The 17,277-nt window shown below is 36.3% G+C and overlaps 2 protein-coding genes and 2 non-coding genes across 4 annotated transcripts; 2 read left to right on the top strand and 2 right to left on the bottom strand.

Moving 5' to 3' along the window:
- The first annotated feature begins 2,759 nt into the window (after positions 1-2,759).
- Positions 2,760-2,842, top strand: LOC131150044 (small nucleolar RNA SNORD25). Its single transcript, XR_009135430.1, has one exon. It is a non-coding gene; the product is annotated as a small nucleolar RNA SNORD25 (small nucleolar RNA).
- A 64-nt stretch (positions 2,843-2,906) lies between these two features.
- On the top strand, positions 2,907-3,051 carry LOC131150063 (small nucleolar RNA snoR136). The gene has a single exon (XR_009135448.1). It is a non-coding gene; the product is annotated as a small nucleolar RNA snoR136 (small nucleolar RNA).
- Positions 3,052-6,973: 3,922 nt separating this feature from the next.
- Positions 6,974-8,713, bottom strand: LOC131147593 (uncharacterized). The gene is made up of 2 exons (XM_058097091.1): positions 7,655-8,713; positions 6,974-7,564 (listed from the first exon to the last, which is right to left on the bottom strand). The coding sequence occupies exons 1-2, from the start codon at positions 8,711-8,713 to the stop codon at positions 6,974-6,976; spliced, it is 1,650 nt and encodes a 549-aa protein (XP_057953074.1).
- A 2,844-nt stretch (positions 8,714-11,557) lies between these two features.
- LOC131149107 (NDR1/HIN1-like protein 6) lies at positions 11,558-12,451 on the bottom strand. Its single transcript, XM_058099206.1, has one exon. It carries the CDS (start codon positions 12,340-12,342, stop codon positions 11,581-11,583), a length of 762 nt encoding a protein of 253 aa, XP_057955189.1. The 5' UTR covers positions 12,343-12,451; the 3' UTR covers positions 11,558-11,580.
- Between the last annotated feature and the right edge of the window lie 4,826 nt (positions 12,452-17,277).

Below are 17,277 nucleotides of genomic sequence, written 5' to 3'. Positions count from 1 at the left end.
TCTATTTTAAATGAGCGGATAATGAATCATTCAATTGTGACTTGTTTTGCTACCTCTACTTATCAAATATAGTTGACAGCTATAATTTATGTTTCCTAATATCTAAAAGTTGCATTATGATATTATGGATGAGTTTGTTAGTAATAAGTGACAACTAGAAATCTTGCTTAATAAGATACTGATGGTGCTGAGCTTAAAAAATAAAAGGCAAAAGATACTAGCCTCTAATGTTTGTTAGAAAGACAAGTACCCCCCCCCCTCGGAGATTTTAATAATTCCATTGACCTTCCCTAATGTTTTAGGAATATCGCATACTTCTCCTAAGATTTAATAAAAAGACGTAAACCTTTCATCAAAAATTTTTTTATTTTTCAAAATATAATAGGAGGTTTGTGTCTTTTTGACAGATCTCATGGAAGATTTTTAGAATTTGTGAAAGTTCGGAGAAGGTTTTACAAATTTTTAAAAGCTCAAGGAAAGTTTTTTTTTTTTTGTCAAATTTTAAGAAAGGTAAATGTCTTTTGCCCAAAAAAAAAAAAAAAAAAAAGAAGCATATCGTCGGGCACAAATGCAACACTTTGTAAAAGTAGGTAAACAAATTAATCCATAACATTTAAATTGGCAAGTGGTCTTGCTAGATAAGTGCATTTTTATTTTCTTATCTTTTTTAAAAAATGATTTAAAGAGACAGTTTAATTAATGCTATGTTAGATTATTTTGTGATTCATTTGAATGTAAGTAAACTTAGGTAATGTTTGAAGACATGTATTTTTGGATCTTAAATTTAGATTGAATGGTTTTGAATAATTTTTAATATAATTGTCTTGCATTTTATTCAAAAGTAATATAATATTTTAAAAAGTGTGATTTGAAATTTAAAAAATAGTACTTACAACCTATTTATTATTTTTTCCTCCTAAATATTTTTAAATATGTGGTTATATAATTGGTATATTATATATATTTATTTAAAAATACATCATACATGCATCAAATGCCATAATTTATACATATATAGATAATTCAATATTTTTTAATAAAAAACTAAAACGGTGTCCCAATATGTACCAATTCGAACCCGGTCAATCCATTTATTAATTGGGTCAAAGCAATTAGTGACAACAACAAATCTTGCTTAATCTAATATTGATGATGCTAAGCTTAAAAAAAAAAAAAACTAACTAAAGATAGTAATCTCCTCAAGTTTGATAAAAAATATAAGGATCTCTTTTGGAGTTTTAAAAATTCCATTGATCTTTGAGGTTTCTAAAATGTTACTTACCTCTCTTGAGATTTGACAAATGACACATTTGACAAAAAATCACACACCTCACGAAAAAAATATTTATTTTACCAAATATAAGAAACAAAAAAAATTTTATTTTTGCAAAATATGAAAGGAGATTTTTGTATTTGTGACAAACTTGAACGGAGGTCTCTAAATTTAATGGAAGCTCAAGGAAGGTATTTGGAATTTTTAAAATTTTAAGGGAAGTCAGTATCTTTCCGCTAAACTTTAGAAAAGGTTTATGTCTTTTGCCACCAAAAAAAAAAAAGAAAAGAGAAAAGAAGCATAATCATTGGGCACAAATGCAACACTTTGTAAAAGCAAGTAAACAAATTAATCCATAACATATTTCTTATTCAATAAATCAACAACTCATCTTATAGATAATTACATTTTTATTTCTCATTTTCTTTAAATCAATTATTTTAAAAAGACATTCCAGTGAAGACTACGTTAGATTATTTCGGATCTTGAATTTAGATTTGGATAGATTTAAATAAATTTTAATATAATTTTTTTTACATCTTATTCAAAATAAATACAAACCCAAACATTTTCAAGCATAAAATTAATAAGCAATTATTTATCCATATCATATCATTTTTGTATTGATCGAGAAATATAAATACTCTCTTTTTACATAAGAGCACTTATATAATTGCATTGCACATAAAAATAATTTATATTCGATTTAAGGTGGGATAGTTCTTAATCTAAAACCATTCAAATATTGTGCCCTGAAAAAAAAAAAATGCATAGTTAACAGGGTACTTATTATACATACATACATACATATATATATATATATATATATATATATAATTTTAACTTTTTTTTTTTTTTTTTTTCAAATGACACCATGTGATTCTATTGGGCCGTTACTCTATTGGGCCAACCCTGACCTTGGGCCGCTCTCAACTTTACCCCGAGGCACGACGAGCATCGCAACCGTCCGATCTGTGCGGCCAACGTATAAGGGAACCGTCCGATCTGCCTCACGGTCCTCGACCTATATAAAATCCCCTCCGCCTACCTCGATCCCGTCCTCCTCTTCGATATGAGAAAATTAGGGTTTTTATCTCGTCTTTCCAACTTCTTTCTATCAAATTAGGGTTCTTACTGTTTGTTTTTCGTTTCTGTTTGTTTTGTGTTTGGAAGCGTGCATCACTAGAAAGGTTGGATCTTTGTGAGTAAATATTCGAACAACACTACTAATTTTTCAATTTTTTTTTATTGATTTTGTTTGAGGCTTCTTAATCTGGTCAGTGAGGAAAGATCGATTCACATCTGACTCGTTCCCTTGAAGCAAAACGGAAGCTGCTGCTCTTTCTAGTTGTCTTCTTCACCGTCTCTCGTCGGTGTTGGAGAACACTGGGGCAACTACATTCCTTTCCAATGGTATTTCGCCATTGTTTTTATTTTTTTTTCAAAATTAGTTAATTTTTTAAAGTCGATTAACGAAGAAAGTTGAATCGACGGTGATGAGCCTACAGACCTGTAATGATTTGCGAGAATGATCGCAACCCTAATGAACATCTAAGGGACTGAGTCGATTAATCCGCACTCTTTATCATGAGATTTTTCCATTTTAGCATTTGATGAGATTTGGATTGTTAAAAAGGCTTTACCTTATGGTTAATCTGATAGACTTGCACAGATTTATATGATGCGGGTTTTGTATGGAGGTGAAGCGAGAAAGATTGTTCCTCTCGCTATCCACTGCTGCGTTCTGTGTTGCAGTTGGACGTTGGGGAACTACATCCTTACATGTTTTTTATGCTTCTGTTTTAATTTTCTTTTTGTTTTTGTTTGTTGTTTCATGAACTTATCTCGAGTTTGGATTTGAATTTATTCCATTATTGTCTAAATTTGTAACTTAATTTTGATAGGATATGGGCCTCTCCAAACTTATTGTGAATTTATTCAATTTTAAAATAAATGCATTTTGTATACCTTAATGGTTACACAATACAATTTTGTTTTTTGGAACATTCTTATTTCTTTGTGTATTTTCGCCTTTTTTAATTTTCTTATAATACAATATTGAATGCTAGGTCATTGAAAATTTTTTTCTCATTTTACCGTGTCCTTCCAAAATTCTAATTCATTGAAGAGTTTCATTGCTAGGTGGTGGTCAAATTTTGTTGTATTGTTCAACGAGATTTAAAATTAATCTCGTTGGATGGTCCAGCAAGTTTTGGACGCCACTTCCCTTCTCTTTTCGCTGGTGATGCAACAAGATTTTGAGGGGGTTGGTCTTGGATGCAGCTTTTGATTTCGTGTGGGTTCGTCTCAGATGCTGCTTTTGTTTGATTTGCTTGGTTTGGCTACTTGTTACTTTCTAATCGGTTAAGCTTGAAATTGTTTTTAAGTTATGAAGGGGCGCCTCGAGTAAAGCCAGATTAATACAAGATTCGAAACTCCTGAACTTCCCTTTAAAAAGTTCGTGTGTAACCCTACAACTCTTGTTAAATTAAATAGCGAGTAGGTCTCTCACTAAAGGAGGACTTGTGGGAGAAGCCAAGACAAGACATCCTCATATTTTCTCTTATTTTTTTTTCAATTCTTGACTCGAGATTTCTTGTAATATATCATGAATCCTTCAAGATCTTTGTAACAATTCTGAGCTTGTTCCTGTGTTTATGGTTTGTAATAATAGGTGATGGAATGAAATAGAAAAGAAATGAGAGGAATGATAGAATTGTGGAATGGTTATGATGAATTACTACCAAAAGATTGAAACTACAGGGATTGAGAAAGAAAATAATCACAGTAGAAAGGAATTAAGCTCTTTCGAGAGAGCATCTTCTAGATCCAGACTTAACTCAGCCAATTTTGAATGTCTAGCGAGTTGGTTCAATTCCTTTGATAAAGGGAACTAACTTTCTCTCTCCTTTAACTGTTGCAAATAGAAAGATTCTTTTTACGTAACTATTAGATGAAATATGAAATATGTATAGGCTAAATTAGGCCAAGGGTTCCATGTCTGCTTAAAGCATGGCTGACCTAATTGGTCTTTAACAGAGGCCTTAAATAGACACAAAACTAACAAGCCTACTTGTGACATTACTCTCCCCTTCAAAACACCTTGCCCACAAGGTGAGGGTATTGATATGATGATAGGGTACCCATGTAGCGTCTTCTTCTACTTGTCCAACCAACTGTATGAGCACGTTTGTTACGGCCACATGCCCATGTTTCCTTGACCTTCGATTTAGAACTTTGGCTGGTTCAGGTTTCAAGTGACCCTGTGAGTCCACCGGTGGTAAATGCTTGAGTGGCTGCACTGAAGCTCCTATGTGCGGTTTCAATTGAGACACATGAAAAATTGGGTGAAGCAGAGACCCTATTGGAAGTGCCAACTTGTAAGCGACAACCTTGATGTGTTGAATGACTTTAAATGGCCCATAGAAACGTGTGGATAGCTTCAAGTTCTGCCTCATCTGCACAGATAGTTGTTGATACGGTTGGAGCCTCAGGTAGACCATGTCTCCCACCAAAAATTCTCTTTCGTTCCTCTTTAAATCAGCATATCGTTTCATTCTATTATGTGCTTCCTGCATGTGCTGCTTGAGGGAGTGGAGGAGCTTGTCACAATTCAGCAGTGCTTCGTTTACTGCAGCTACTTAAGAGAGGCTAGCCGAGTATGACACAATTCTTGGAGGACTGCCATAAACAGCTTCAAAGGGAGTAATCTTAACGGATGTGTGGAATGATGTATTGTAAAAATATTCTGCTATTGCAAGCCACTTTACCCATTGCTTTGGTTTGTCACACACATAGCACCTTAGAAAATTTTCTAGGCACTTGTTAACAGTTGGTTTGCCCATCAGTTTGTGGGTTATATGTTGTACTTAGCTTTAGTTCGGTACCCTGGAACTTGAACAATTCCTGTCAAAACCTGCTAGTAAATGTAGGCTCCCTATCTGACACAATGGAGAGGGGCATTCCATGCAATTTGAACACATGTTGAATGAATACCTCAGCAACCTTCATAGCTGTATACGGGTGTGCTAAAGGCATGAAGTGAGCATATTTGGACAATCTGTCCACCACTACAAAAATTACCTCATAGTCATAAGAATTAGGAAGACCCTCCACAAAGTCCACTGAAATATCTGTCCAAACCCTCGAGGGAATGGGTAAGGGTTGCAGCAAGCCCAAAGGTAGTGTATGCTTAATTTTAGTTTGCTGACAGACTTGACATTCTCTAATATACTTCCTTAGGTTAGACTTCATACCTGGCCAGTAGAAATTAGCACAAGCCTTCTGCACTGACTTGTCATACCCTGCGTGACCAGATTGTGGTTCATCATGTACCCACTGTAGACCTTGCAATTTTAGGGTAGGGTTTGAGCTGATGTATAATTTGTCCTTATAGTATAATATGTCATCTCTAAAGTTGTATTTGGTAGCCTTTGCATCCAATTGTTGTAATTTTTGGAGCATCTCTTGGAAGAATGAGTCGTGTGCATAAGAGTCCTTCAAATCCTCAAGCCATCCCACTATTGGATAGGATAGAACCATTAGGGAAGCTTCAACCAAATCTGAATCTCTTCTACTTAGTGCATCTGCCACCTTATTTTCCTGCCCTTTCTTATATTGACCAATAAAGTCATACCCCAAGAGTTTGGTGACCCATGTTTGCTGCATTGGGGTACCAATTTTCTGCTCTAGGAGGTATTTTAGGTTCTGTTGGTCAGTTTTGACTATAAAGGGCTTTCCAAGTAAATAGGGTCTCCATTTGCGAATTGCCGATACTAGGGCCAGAAGCTCCTTTTCATATGTAGACAACCCAAAAGCCTTCCCCTTTAAAGCCTGACTGTAAAAAGCAATTGGCCTTTTTTCCCGCATTAACACAGCTCCAATTCCCACCCCCGATGCATCACATTCAATCTCAAACCTCTTGTTAAAATCTGGTAGTACCAGCACGGGGGATCGGGGGGAGGGGGGGGGGGGGGCGCTAGTAACAGCCTCCTTAACCTCTTAAATGCCTCTTCAGCTTCCTCATTCCACTTAAAAGAATTCTTCTTCAATAGTGCTGTTAGGGGGGCAGCTATGGTGCCATATCCCCTAATAAACTTTCTATAATACCCGGTAAGGCCCAAAAAACCCCTCAAGGACTTGAGTGTAGCGAGGAAAGGCCACTCCACCATTGCTCTCAACTTTGAGGGGTCGGCTTGCACTCCCTCCTTAGACACCAAATGACCCAAATATTCAACTTGCTTGCATCCAAATCTGCATTTGGATCGTTTTGCATACAGCTGGTGCTATTCCAGCAGCTTCAAAGTCACTTCCAAGTGGCCTAACATGCTCCTCCATGCTCCTACTATAGATTAGAATGTCATCGAAGAAAACCAAGATAAACCTTCTTAGGAAGGGCCCAAATATCTCATTCATCAGCGATTGGAAAGTGGATGGTGCGTTGGTCAACCCAAACGACATCACTAGGAACTCATAATGACCCTCGTGTGTCCTAAATGCCGTCTTGTGAATATCTTCATCCTTAACTCGAATTTGATGATAACTGGACCTTAAATCCAGCTTAGAGAAAATCTCCGCCCCATTTAATTCATCCAACAATTCATCGATCACAGGTATCGGAAATTTGTCCTTAACCGTGACTAGGTTCAAAGCCCTACAATCCACACACATACGCCAAGTACCATCTGCTTTCCTTACCAACTAAATGGGGGAAGAAAATAGGCTTTGGCTTGGCCGAATAGTGCCTAATCCCAACAACTCCCGGACAATCTTCTCTATCTCTTCTTTTTGAAAAAATGGGTAACAGTAAGGTCGAACACAAATTGGTTGTGCTCCCTCAATCAAAGGTATGGCATGATCTTGAGCTCTTCTAGGTGGTAACCCTTCAGGTTCTTCGAAGACACGCTGGAATTTGGTCAAAACTGCAGAAATAACATCATCTTCAGCTCCTTTCTCTTCCTCTTTAGCTTGGTCCAGCAGCTGTAATATCACTCCCCTTCTCTCCAAGGGATGCTTTTTGTAGAACAATTGCTCCTCCAACAAGTTTTTTGATGTTAATCCATGTAGCACCAATGGTATATCATTCCAAGTAAACCGCATAGTCATTTTAGTGAAATCCCATAGAATAGGACCCAAAGTGCTAAGCCATTGTACTCCCAGCACCATATCACAACCAGCCAAAACCAGCAAATACACATCCACTTTCCCCACATACCCTTGAAAGGTTATGGGAAGATTCAAACACCTTCCTTCACTAGTCACTTCTTGCCCATTAGCAACCCTCACCTGAATCTGCCCTTATGCTTTAAATGGCCAATTCAACTTCTCAATGACAGCTGAATCCACAAAATTATAAGTGCTCCCACTATCAATGAGAATTACCACTTGCTCCCCTTTAATTTTCCGCACAAGTCTCATAGTTTTGGGACTAATAGATCCAACCATAGCATGAAAAGTAATTTTAGGTGTGTTTCCTTTATTCGGATCAGCCAGCAATTCATCATGGTTTTTCATTACTCCTTCCTCTCCCTCATTCAAAATTTCCTCCAACGTATGCACCTGATCATTCAAGACATTGAGCTCATTGCCTTCCAGCAAAAATAATTTGAAGCCCCCACATTTATGACCCGGGTGCCATTTGGCATTACAATTGAAGCATAGGCCCTTATCTCTCTTTTCCTTCAGCTGATTTGGAGTCATTTTGGTAATTTGGTTGGTGGTTATGGGTTTAGGCTGCTGTTTTGGGTAATTAGCAGGGTTGTAAGGCTGAGAGTGAGTTGTGGTTGCTGGTTGATGGTGAGTTTTGGGGAATAGTGACTTTTTGAGAGCCCATTGATGCTCCTCTTGTAACTTAGCAATGCCATAGGCTTGTGGAATAGTAAGGGGGTTTAGGGTTTTGACATAAAATCGAATTTCATCCTTCAATCCACCAATGAAACAGCTCAACCTATAGTCCTCGGGTAATCTTCTCAACCTATTAGAGAGGAATTCAAATTGCTCCTTATATGCTTCAACACTAGAGGTTTGCTTAAGTTTGGTCAAAGCCTCCATCGGGTCATCATAAGATTGAGGACCAAACCTAGCCAACAAAGCCTTAACAAAAGCCTCCCAACTAGTAAGTAATCCCGAATCCTCCTTATCTTGGTACCATACCAAGGCTTTTCCCACCATGTGAAAAGAGGCTAAGAAGAGCTTACGATTCGGAGGGGTTTGCTGAAATTTAAAGTAGTGATTAACCTTGAAAAGCCAATCGATAGGATCCATACCTTCAAACTTAGGAAATTCAAGCCTAGCTGGTCGGATTTGCACCAAATCATTGTCATCCTTAGTGTCATCATAAGATGGTGGTGGTCTATAATTGCTTTTGGGTGGGTCTAGCATAGGTGGTTCACGGTGAAGGGCCCTCATCTCTGCTGCAAATGAGCTGAAATGTGTAGCCATTTTTGTTATAGTCTACCTTGTTTCAGCTGTCAAATATGCTATTGACTTCCTTGTTTCCTCCTGTTGTCGATGTTGTTGTTGACTTAGTGCTTCTTGTTGCTTTTGCAGGTTGGCCATAGTAGTGCTAAGATCCTTGAGGCGTGTATTATCTGCCATGAGTGGGTGAAATACAATCTGTTGCCGAGATGAATTGCTGGTGGGTTGAGTTGTTGATGAAGATTATTGCTAAGATGAGTGGCTAAGTGAAGGTTGATGATGAAATGGATTGCCGGGAATGGTGGAACTGGCCGGAGAATCATCGTCTCTGATACCAGTTGTAACAATTCTGAGCTTGTTCCTGTGTTTATGATCTGTAATAATAAGGATTTATGACAGGTGGTGGAATGAAGTAGAAAAGAAATGAGAGGAATGATTGAATTGTGGAATGATTGAATTGTGGAATGATTGTGATGAATTACTGCCAAAAGATTGAAACTACAGGAACTGAGAAAGAAAATAATCACAGTAGAAAGGAACCAAGCTCTTTCGAGGGAGCATCTTCCATACCCAGACTTAGCTCAACCAATTTTGAATGTCTAGCGAGTTGGTTCAATTCCCTTGATAAAGGGAACTAACTTTCTCTCTCCTCTAACTACTGCAAACAAGAAGATTATTTCTACGTAACTATTAGATGAAATATGGAATATGCATGGGCTAAATTAGGCCAAGGGTTCCAGGTCTGCTTAAAGCATGACCGGCCCAGCTGGTCTTTAACAGAGGCCCGAAACAGATACAAAACTAACAAGCCTACTTGTGACAATCTTCCTATTTTCTTTTTAGAAAATCAATTGCGGATTAACCCAACAAAATTTTGGCACCAACAGTTGAGACGCATAGATTTCATATCTCATGTTCAAATTCAAATGAATTCGGATGAAACATTATAGAATTAAATTTAAGACTTAATTTTGGGGTTATTGTGGAATAAGTGCAAATTACAAAATGCCTCAAAATACTAAAGCTTCTACATTTTCTTTCCCTAGCATTGAAAAAAAATGGGCATTTTTAGTCGTTATATTAATAATTTACAGACTTGTAAATACATCCTTAAGCAGAGCAGTTACGACTTGTTCACTAATTTAAGAAAAATCTCTGGCTATAAATATTTTTTAATGTAATAAAAAGACATCAACCTTAAGATTTGGTGAAAGAAACACAACTTAAAAATTTTATTCACACCGCAATGCTTTTTCTTCGTATCTGGATCTGCTATATGCGTTATTCGGCCATAGATGATCACTGCAACACCTCACTGTCAATGGCTACTATGTAGTTTTATGGATTTATCTCCGTTCTTGTCAACAGATTTGTATTGTTCTAGGTTTTTAAAATTGTTCTAAGTTATTGAAATTTACACTCAAATATGGTGCAATCAGTAGAATACAATTGCAACAAGTTAGAATTTGCATCAAATCATTTCTTGGTTTTCATATATGCCAACCCGATATAATTTCGAGTAAAAATAAATTCTTTTCTTGGTTTTTATATATGCTAGGTTTTAATTGATTACTGCAATTGTGGCTTCGGGGAAGTGACTTAGCTAGCAATTATCAATTTAAGATTTCTTCTGCAAATCGCAGTCCTGCTTAGTCCATCTTGGATCTTGGTCCAGTTGAGTTGTGGGTGGTTTCAGGTGAGGTTTTTTGAACTTGTCTCTCGAATATAACATGGTTTAATTCTTGCTAGCTAATATCCACAGCAGTAGAAATTACTTTCTTGTTTGATCATCTGGTTTTATTTTTCTTCAGTTGAATTGTTTATATGTTATGACAGTAGTGGGGTTCATCATTTTGTTCTTAAATACCCTTTTCCTGCTGGAATTGGTGTTGGTAATGGTCTTGCATAATCTTCCACTGATTTTCCTAGAGTAAATTATTACAACAACCATTTGCTTTGAATGAGTAGTTCTATTGTAGTGGTTGGGAATAATTTTGTGTGGTCATTCAGAAGGGAGAGAGAGATGACATTGATGTTGTCATTGTTTATTTTCTTTTCATAGTTGTTTTTGGATTTGTTGAATCCAATATAAGCTGAAATCACTTGTTAAATTTAAATTTAGATATAATTTAGTGCTACCAAACATATTTTTATTCTTTTGGAAAAATTCCGAAATCGGTAACAATGTTTCTTGTTATTAGAATATGGACTGCAATATCTCAAGAAATTATTATGATGGAATAAAGTGTTTCTTGTTCCTAGAATATCATAAACATAACCATAAAAATGGAGGCATTTGGAAACCAAAACAAAAATACAAAAACATGAAATTGGAAATGTAACTGAAGGGACCCTAAGACTGAGAGATGGAGCCATGGAGGCAGACTCATTCAAAACGGTGCTCAATAGTCAATACTCCCCGTTAAAAATTTAAAATGTCAACTCTTCAAACTTAAGTTATTTCAATCCCTAGAAATCTATAATGGCCTATCAAGATCGATGTGTACTCCATCTACATTATATAAATAATTTAAATATATGTATATCTCAAACGCTGAATACAGAGGAAGCATCAATGCCTAAAATAAAGTGGGGGAAGAAATCATCTACCTAAACTAATCTTCCACCTCTTAGGATACAAAAAAAAAAAACAAAATAATAAATAACAAGAACAAAAAATGGTACAGCCATGGTAAAATGCCTATGAAATATATATATATATATATAAGGGGAGCTTAATGGAAATAGTCTCTTGCAAAAATGTATGGTAAGACCATAATTTTGCATATATGAAAGTTTTGTACACCGGGCTGCCCTTTATATATATATATATATATATATATGTGTGTGTGTGTGTGTGTGTGTGTGTATGGGGAAAAAAATGAAAATTCTTAGAGCTTAAACCTGAACTTACAACTGCTGCTTTTTATTGTAATTGAATTATCGGCAGTTAAGCTATCCACCAGTACCCTGCACCTGACCCTGAACTTTACCTTCATTAGCTTCAGCTTCCCAAGCTTGACCCTCACTGGGACTTTAGCCCTAAGGTTCAAAGGAATGCTTCCAGTACTCTGCTGCTCCTGCTGCACCGTGGTGAGCAAATCACTGGCGTTCTGCGTCTGTCCGGTGAGCGCCAGATTGAGCACGGTGGTGTTCCGGTGACCCTGGTAGAATTTGGGGAAAGTCCCTTCACAGAGCTTTGTTCCTGTGTACCACGCGCTTAAATGGCTTCCGTTCTCATAGTATATTCCGATCTTCTTGTTCGGGTTTCTCGCCGTGACCGTGACATTGAACGTCGCAGACAAGCTCATGTCGTTCCCCATATTGAACTGGGTTATTCTCATGCTGTCCACCGAGTACTTCGGGAGCTTTGGCTGGAACACAAGGTACAGGATTCCCAGCACGGCGCAGATCACCACAATTAGAACCAGGAGGAGGCATACTGTCCAGCACAGGCACCTGCAGCAGCAGCCTCTCCTCTTGGGGGGTTTGGAGTGCATCACCGGGATGTTTCGGCGAAACGGAGGGTACTGCAGTTCCTGCTCCGCCGGGTCGCCCTTCTCCGATCTCGACCCACCGTGTTGCATCAACGGAGCGCTCGGGGAATGCGCCCCGGCGTCCTGGACCGGATGGACTTTCTGGTGATCAGCCATGGATGAGGTAGAGGTAGAGCTAATTAAGCCGATTGATTAGAACTTGATCGATCAGGAAAGCTTGGTCTATATATAGGTGTAATACAGGTGGAGTTTTACATGAGCAGACAGAGTGGGTAGTTGAAGCCTGAACTTGGTCTACATATATAGGCGGTTCTTTGTACCGAGTAAAAGTTTGCGTAGGCAAAATGGGATGGAGAGCTGAAGCTTCTGTTTTTGACTTTCTGGTTTAATTGCAGGGTGATGGGTCACTTTCTATGCTATAATTTTGCATGGCTTGACAAATCAACTGTGTTCAGTATTCAACAATCTTTGTGGGCAGGAATATAATGGTTTCACAACCGTAGGTGGAACTTGAGTTTGGTCAATCTTTTGTGGCCAATCCAAGTAATGAATTGGTTAAAAGTAACAGAGGGATAAATTCAAGGGAAAGTAATACAAAATTGGGAATGGATAGGATTTAGGAATTTATGTTGCTGGCTAGGAAAGGGAAAGAAAGTTTAGAGGGAAAAGTGAGTTAAAGACCCAAAAAAAAAAAAAAAAAAACCACTTTTAAAGGGTGAAAAGATGGATGAAAAAAAAGGCCATTTCATTCATTTCTACTTTCTTTTGTTCAATCCTAATATAATTAATGTAGTTTTACTTATTGTGTTGTTTTTCCCCCTTTTGTGAATCTCAATTTGAGTGTCATTAAATAATTAAAAATAACTAGATACACTGGGGGTTAGATCGGTTTCTCCCCAAATTGTGATACTTGTTGGCTCCATATCATCGAGAATAGAAGAGACGGCCAAACAGGCCTAAAGGCGTAGTCAATGGACAACAAGTGAATATTCCTGTGCTACCTCTTGTTGGTCATCTCGAGAGACGGAGGAGGTTAGGTTAGCCGAAAGACGGTTATCAGATGGATCCAGCTTCCAACGCATCCAGCTCAGAAGTGGCAAGCGTAGACCAAGGGCCGACCCAAAATAAAGCATCCGACCTTGCTTGAGGTCTAACATGATTTTGCTGTATATAGTATTTAAATTAAATTACGTTTTTTTTTAGTACACGTGATAAAATCATGGTATATACACTAATACATCATGTTAATATTTCTCTAAAATACAAGATACGTTCGGATGAAGGATTTTACTTGGGGGAAGGAGAAGAAAAGAAAATAAGGAGGAAACTCATTTTTCATTGTATTTTCCTTTTATAATAAATACTATTGAAAATAAAAACTTATTTTAATATGATTGGAATTAAGAAAAAGTCAAATATTAATGATGTATAGAATCAAAATATTATTAATAGATTTGATGTTTTTTTTTTCATTTTCTTTATTAATTTTCCTTGGTAACAAACATAAAAATATGAACTTTTTAATATTTTTCTTTCCTTTCTTTTCATCTGTGTTTTCCGAGTTTCAATCCGAACCCAAAGGCATTGGTTGAAATATTTTTATTGAAGTCGAAGAAACGTACTAAACTCGTGGGAGTTTTTAAGATATGCAAGCAAGAAGGCATTTTTCAAGTCTTGAAAAGCTTTGTTTCCACTTTAGAAGCTTCCATGGTTAAAAAAAGAAGAAGAAACAAACAAATAAATAAATAATCAAGCAAACGTGGGTACATGATAATTAAAAGAAAGACAAAAAAAATGGGCTAGCCAAAAATCAAGCAAGATTTTGTACCCTTTCACACTGATTTGGCAAATGGTCTTGTCTGATCACCTAAGCTCTTGACTTTAGTTTAAGATTGCCTTGCTGACTTTCCTTGCCACATAGTTCTTCTCTCTCTAGGAAAATAAAATAAATACCTTACAATGAATAAAGATTTTGTTTGGAGAGCGAGAAACATTAAGATAATCATAATCAAGTTTATATAATTTTGTACTAAAATCCATACTTCTAAATATAAAGTTAAGAAAGTTAAAAAATAAATAAATTTTCCATTGTAATGAGAAACAAATTATCGAATAAAATTTTATTTTACATGTCTTTAACCTTTAATATTTTACTTATTAATCATAATAGGAATGATACTTTTTTTTTTTATTACATAGGAACTCGAGTCACCAACGAGCCCTTCAGATCCCCTGCGTGCGGCACCAAACCTACGAATCCGTGTCCTCCTCCCTTAGGTCTCACTTATCAGGGCAAAGTCCGGAATGCGAACACGACTTTTGTGCATCAGTTGGACATTTGGCAAACCTGACCTCCGGGACACATCTCCATTACCATCCACGGTCTTCACTGGCTCACAAAAAATTCTCTGTAACAACCCGAATAATAATATTATTTGAATAATAAAGAGGAGGATAAATTTTCAGGGGTCTCGTCGATAAACACAAGAGATTCGTTGACGAAGGTATAAGAGGACCTCATCGACGAAGACAAGTTTCGTCGATGAGAAGATACCAAGAGGAGTTTTGGGCAGTCTAAATTTCGTCGACAAGGAGGTAAGGTTCATCGACAAAATTACTTAAGGACTCGTCGACGATTCTGGCCCTATAAATAGTGAAAACTCGGATTTTTATCCTATTTCAGTGCAAATTACCCTCTCCTATCTCCTTCATACGGCCCCTCCCTCTTCTCTCTTTGATTATGGCCCCGTCAGTTGCCAGATCGACAATCTGAAGCCACCACGACGTTTTTGGTGGAGTTCTCTTTGAGTCTGCCAGAGCGGATCGTTGGTGAAACGAAGTTGGAATTCATCCCAAATCTAAGGTAAGGTCTTTTATTCGGTTTTTGACTTTTTGGCAGCTATAAGAAATGATGTAGGCAAAGAAATACTGATATTCTATTCTGACAAATATTGTTTTCAGGGTGTTGTGTAGGAAGCCCTACGGGTGTTAGGCCAGTATATCATAGGAGCTTTTCAGTAGTTAGGTAAGAGAAATATGCTATGTCAGGTAATTTTAAAATGATTTCTAGTATGAAATGTATATTTTTACCAGTTTATTATTTACAGAAAGACATTATAGATTTACTAAATTATGAATATTATGTATTAAAGTATTGTGTGGCTTGAGAATATAAAAATAGTACGGAAGTATGTTTTATAGTATTTTCAGGGTATGTTTTCAAAGAATATACAGTTTACAATACCATGATTATACAATTTACAGTACCATGATTATACAGTTTACAATATCATGATTATACAGTTTTCAGTATTATGGCTTATAGATTACAGTTTAGTTTAGAAATACAGATGATACTATTATAGTTTATTTTAGTGTCATGATTAATACAGTTATTACAGAATCATGGTAAAACAGATAGTTGTACATAGAAATTTATTATATAGTATCAGACCCTATTGGACCATACAGTTACAGAGTACGGTACCGTAGCTACATACAGTTTACAGAGTGCAACCACCTATTCAGATAATACGTGGTAGTAGGTCGATCGTATAGTGCCCTAGACGTGGATAGACTCCCCATCAGATATGGGTTAAGGAGGGCAGATCAGACCGAGGGAGTATAGTGATTTACCCTAACCGGTCAGCTAGTGTAGATTCCGCCTACGGGCCACACAACCCTATCATGAGGGGTTAAATCATTACACACAGTTATCCACAGGGAAAATTTTCAGTTACTATTACGTATATATAGATTTACAGAAACAGAAAATATACTTATGTACGTTAGAATTATTTTGAATAGTAACCTAAAATACTGATATGTTAAGCAACATGGAAATGGTGGTGGTTTTATTACTTGTACTGTATTTTCAGATTCAATTATATGCGTTTATACAGAAGTAGATTTTCATGGTATTGTACTTATTTGCCACACTAGTAATGACATATTTCGTCTTACTGAGCGTTGGCTCATCCCAATTGCTTTAATATTTTTCAGGTAATCCAGGTAGGCGAGCAGATCAGACTCGCAGATAGAGAGGCCTCAATATTGCCCTGATATTAAAGTGAGCATTTTGGGAATATTATTGTATAGCCCTAGCTAGTTGAGGGTATTTTGGGGAAACAGATATATATATATATATATATATATATATATATGTGTGTGTGTGTGTGTGTGTGTGTGTGTGTGTGTGTATTTTGAGGATACATTCTAGCACTCTGGTATTGTATATAATTACATATGATTATGTTTATTTGATTTCTGCTTCTCACTGCTTAGGTTGATGATTCAATTTGGTATCAGAGCATTTTAAATATTATAGTTTAAAAGAAAAAACGAAAATTAAGCAGGTTGTTACATTCTCACCATCCACTGTCCTCGCTGGCTCACAGAGTGAACTCTCACCATCCACGGTCCCCGCTGGTTCACAGAGTAAATTTTCATCATTCACAGGTACAGCTGGTTCCGTGAGTGTATCTACCTGAAATTGAACCACCAATACTCTTTCTTACTTGCTGATGCCTTTCTACCACGCCATTTAGAGGAAGTGTGGTTAAAAATGAATTCTTTTTTTTTTCTTTTTTTTTTGTCAAATAAGATTCTTGATTTAAATGGTGCTTGAAGAATTTTTTAAAAGAATAATGTTATTATAACATAAATGACTATATAAAATAAACAAAATTTGAGTTCTTACGAGATTTGACCAAAAAAAACAAATGCAGACATTTTTTATGATCCATTTGATTTAAGGATTTTGGTTGGTAAAAGGAGAAAAAAAGGAAAATAAGAAAAAAAATAAAACTCATTTTCCATTATATTTTTCCTCTATACCAAATACTACTAAAAACTAAAATTTGGTTTAATATGGTCAAAAATTAAGAAATATAAAATGTAAATGGTGTGTAAAATCATATTTTTATTCGATGATTTGGTATATTTTTGTTTTTAATTTTCTTTCATACTTTCATTGATGATTAAACATGAAAAAGTGAATACCTCCATATTTTCCTTTCATTTCATTTTCTTAAGATTTTTCAAGTTCCAAATAGGGCCTTAAGGTTTTAAAAATTCTACAATTTTTTCAAA

Source organism: Malania oleifera, chromosome 2 (assembly GCF_029873635.1).
Source record: "Malania oleifera isolate guangnan ecotype guangnan chromosome 2, ASM2987363v1, whole genome shotgun sequence".
Classification (NCBI taxonomy): Eukaryota; Viridiplantae; Streptophyta; class Magnoliopsida; order Santalales; family Ximeniaceae; genus Malania; species Malania oleifera.
Note: the sequence above shows the minus strand (reverse complement) of the source record. Positions and strands in the feature narration are given on the sequence as shown.

What these genes read in the sequence shown, in the direction of transcription:
- LOC131147593 (XM_058097091.1), bottom strand. Translation starts at nt 8,713, where the DNA reads ATGGCTACACATTTCAGCTCATTTGCAGCAGAGATGAGGGCCCTTCAC. An exon ending in AAATTAAAGGGGAGCAAGTG is followed by an intron (nt 7,565 to 7,654) that starts GTAATTCTCATT and finishes GCATAAGGGCAG; the next exon opens with ATTCAGGTGAGGGTTGCTAA.
- LOC131149107 (XM_058099206.1), bottom strand. Translation starts at nt 12,342, where the DNA reads ATGGCTGATCACCAGAAAGTCCATCCGGTCCAGGACGCCGGGGCGCAT.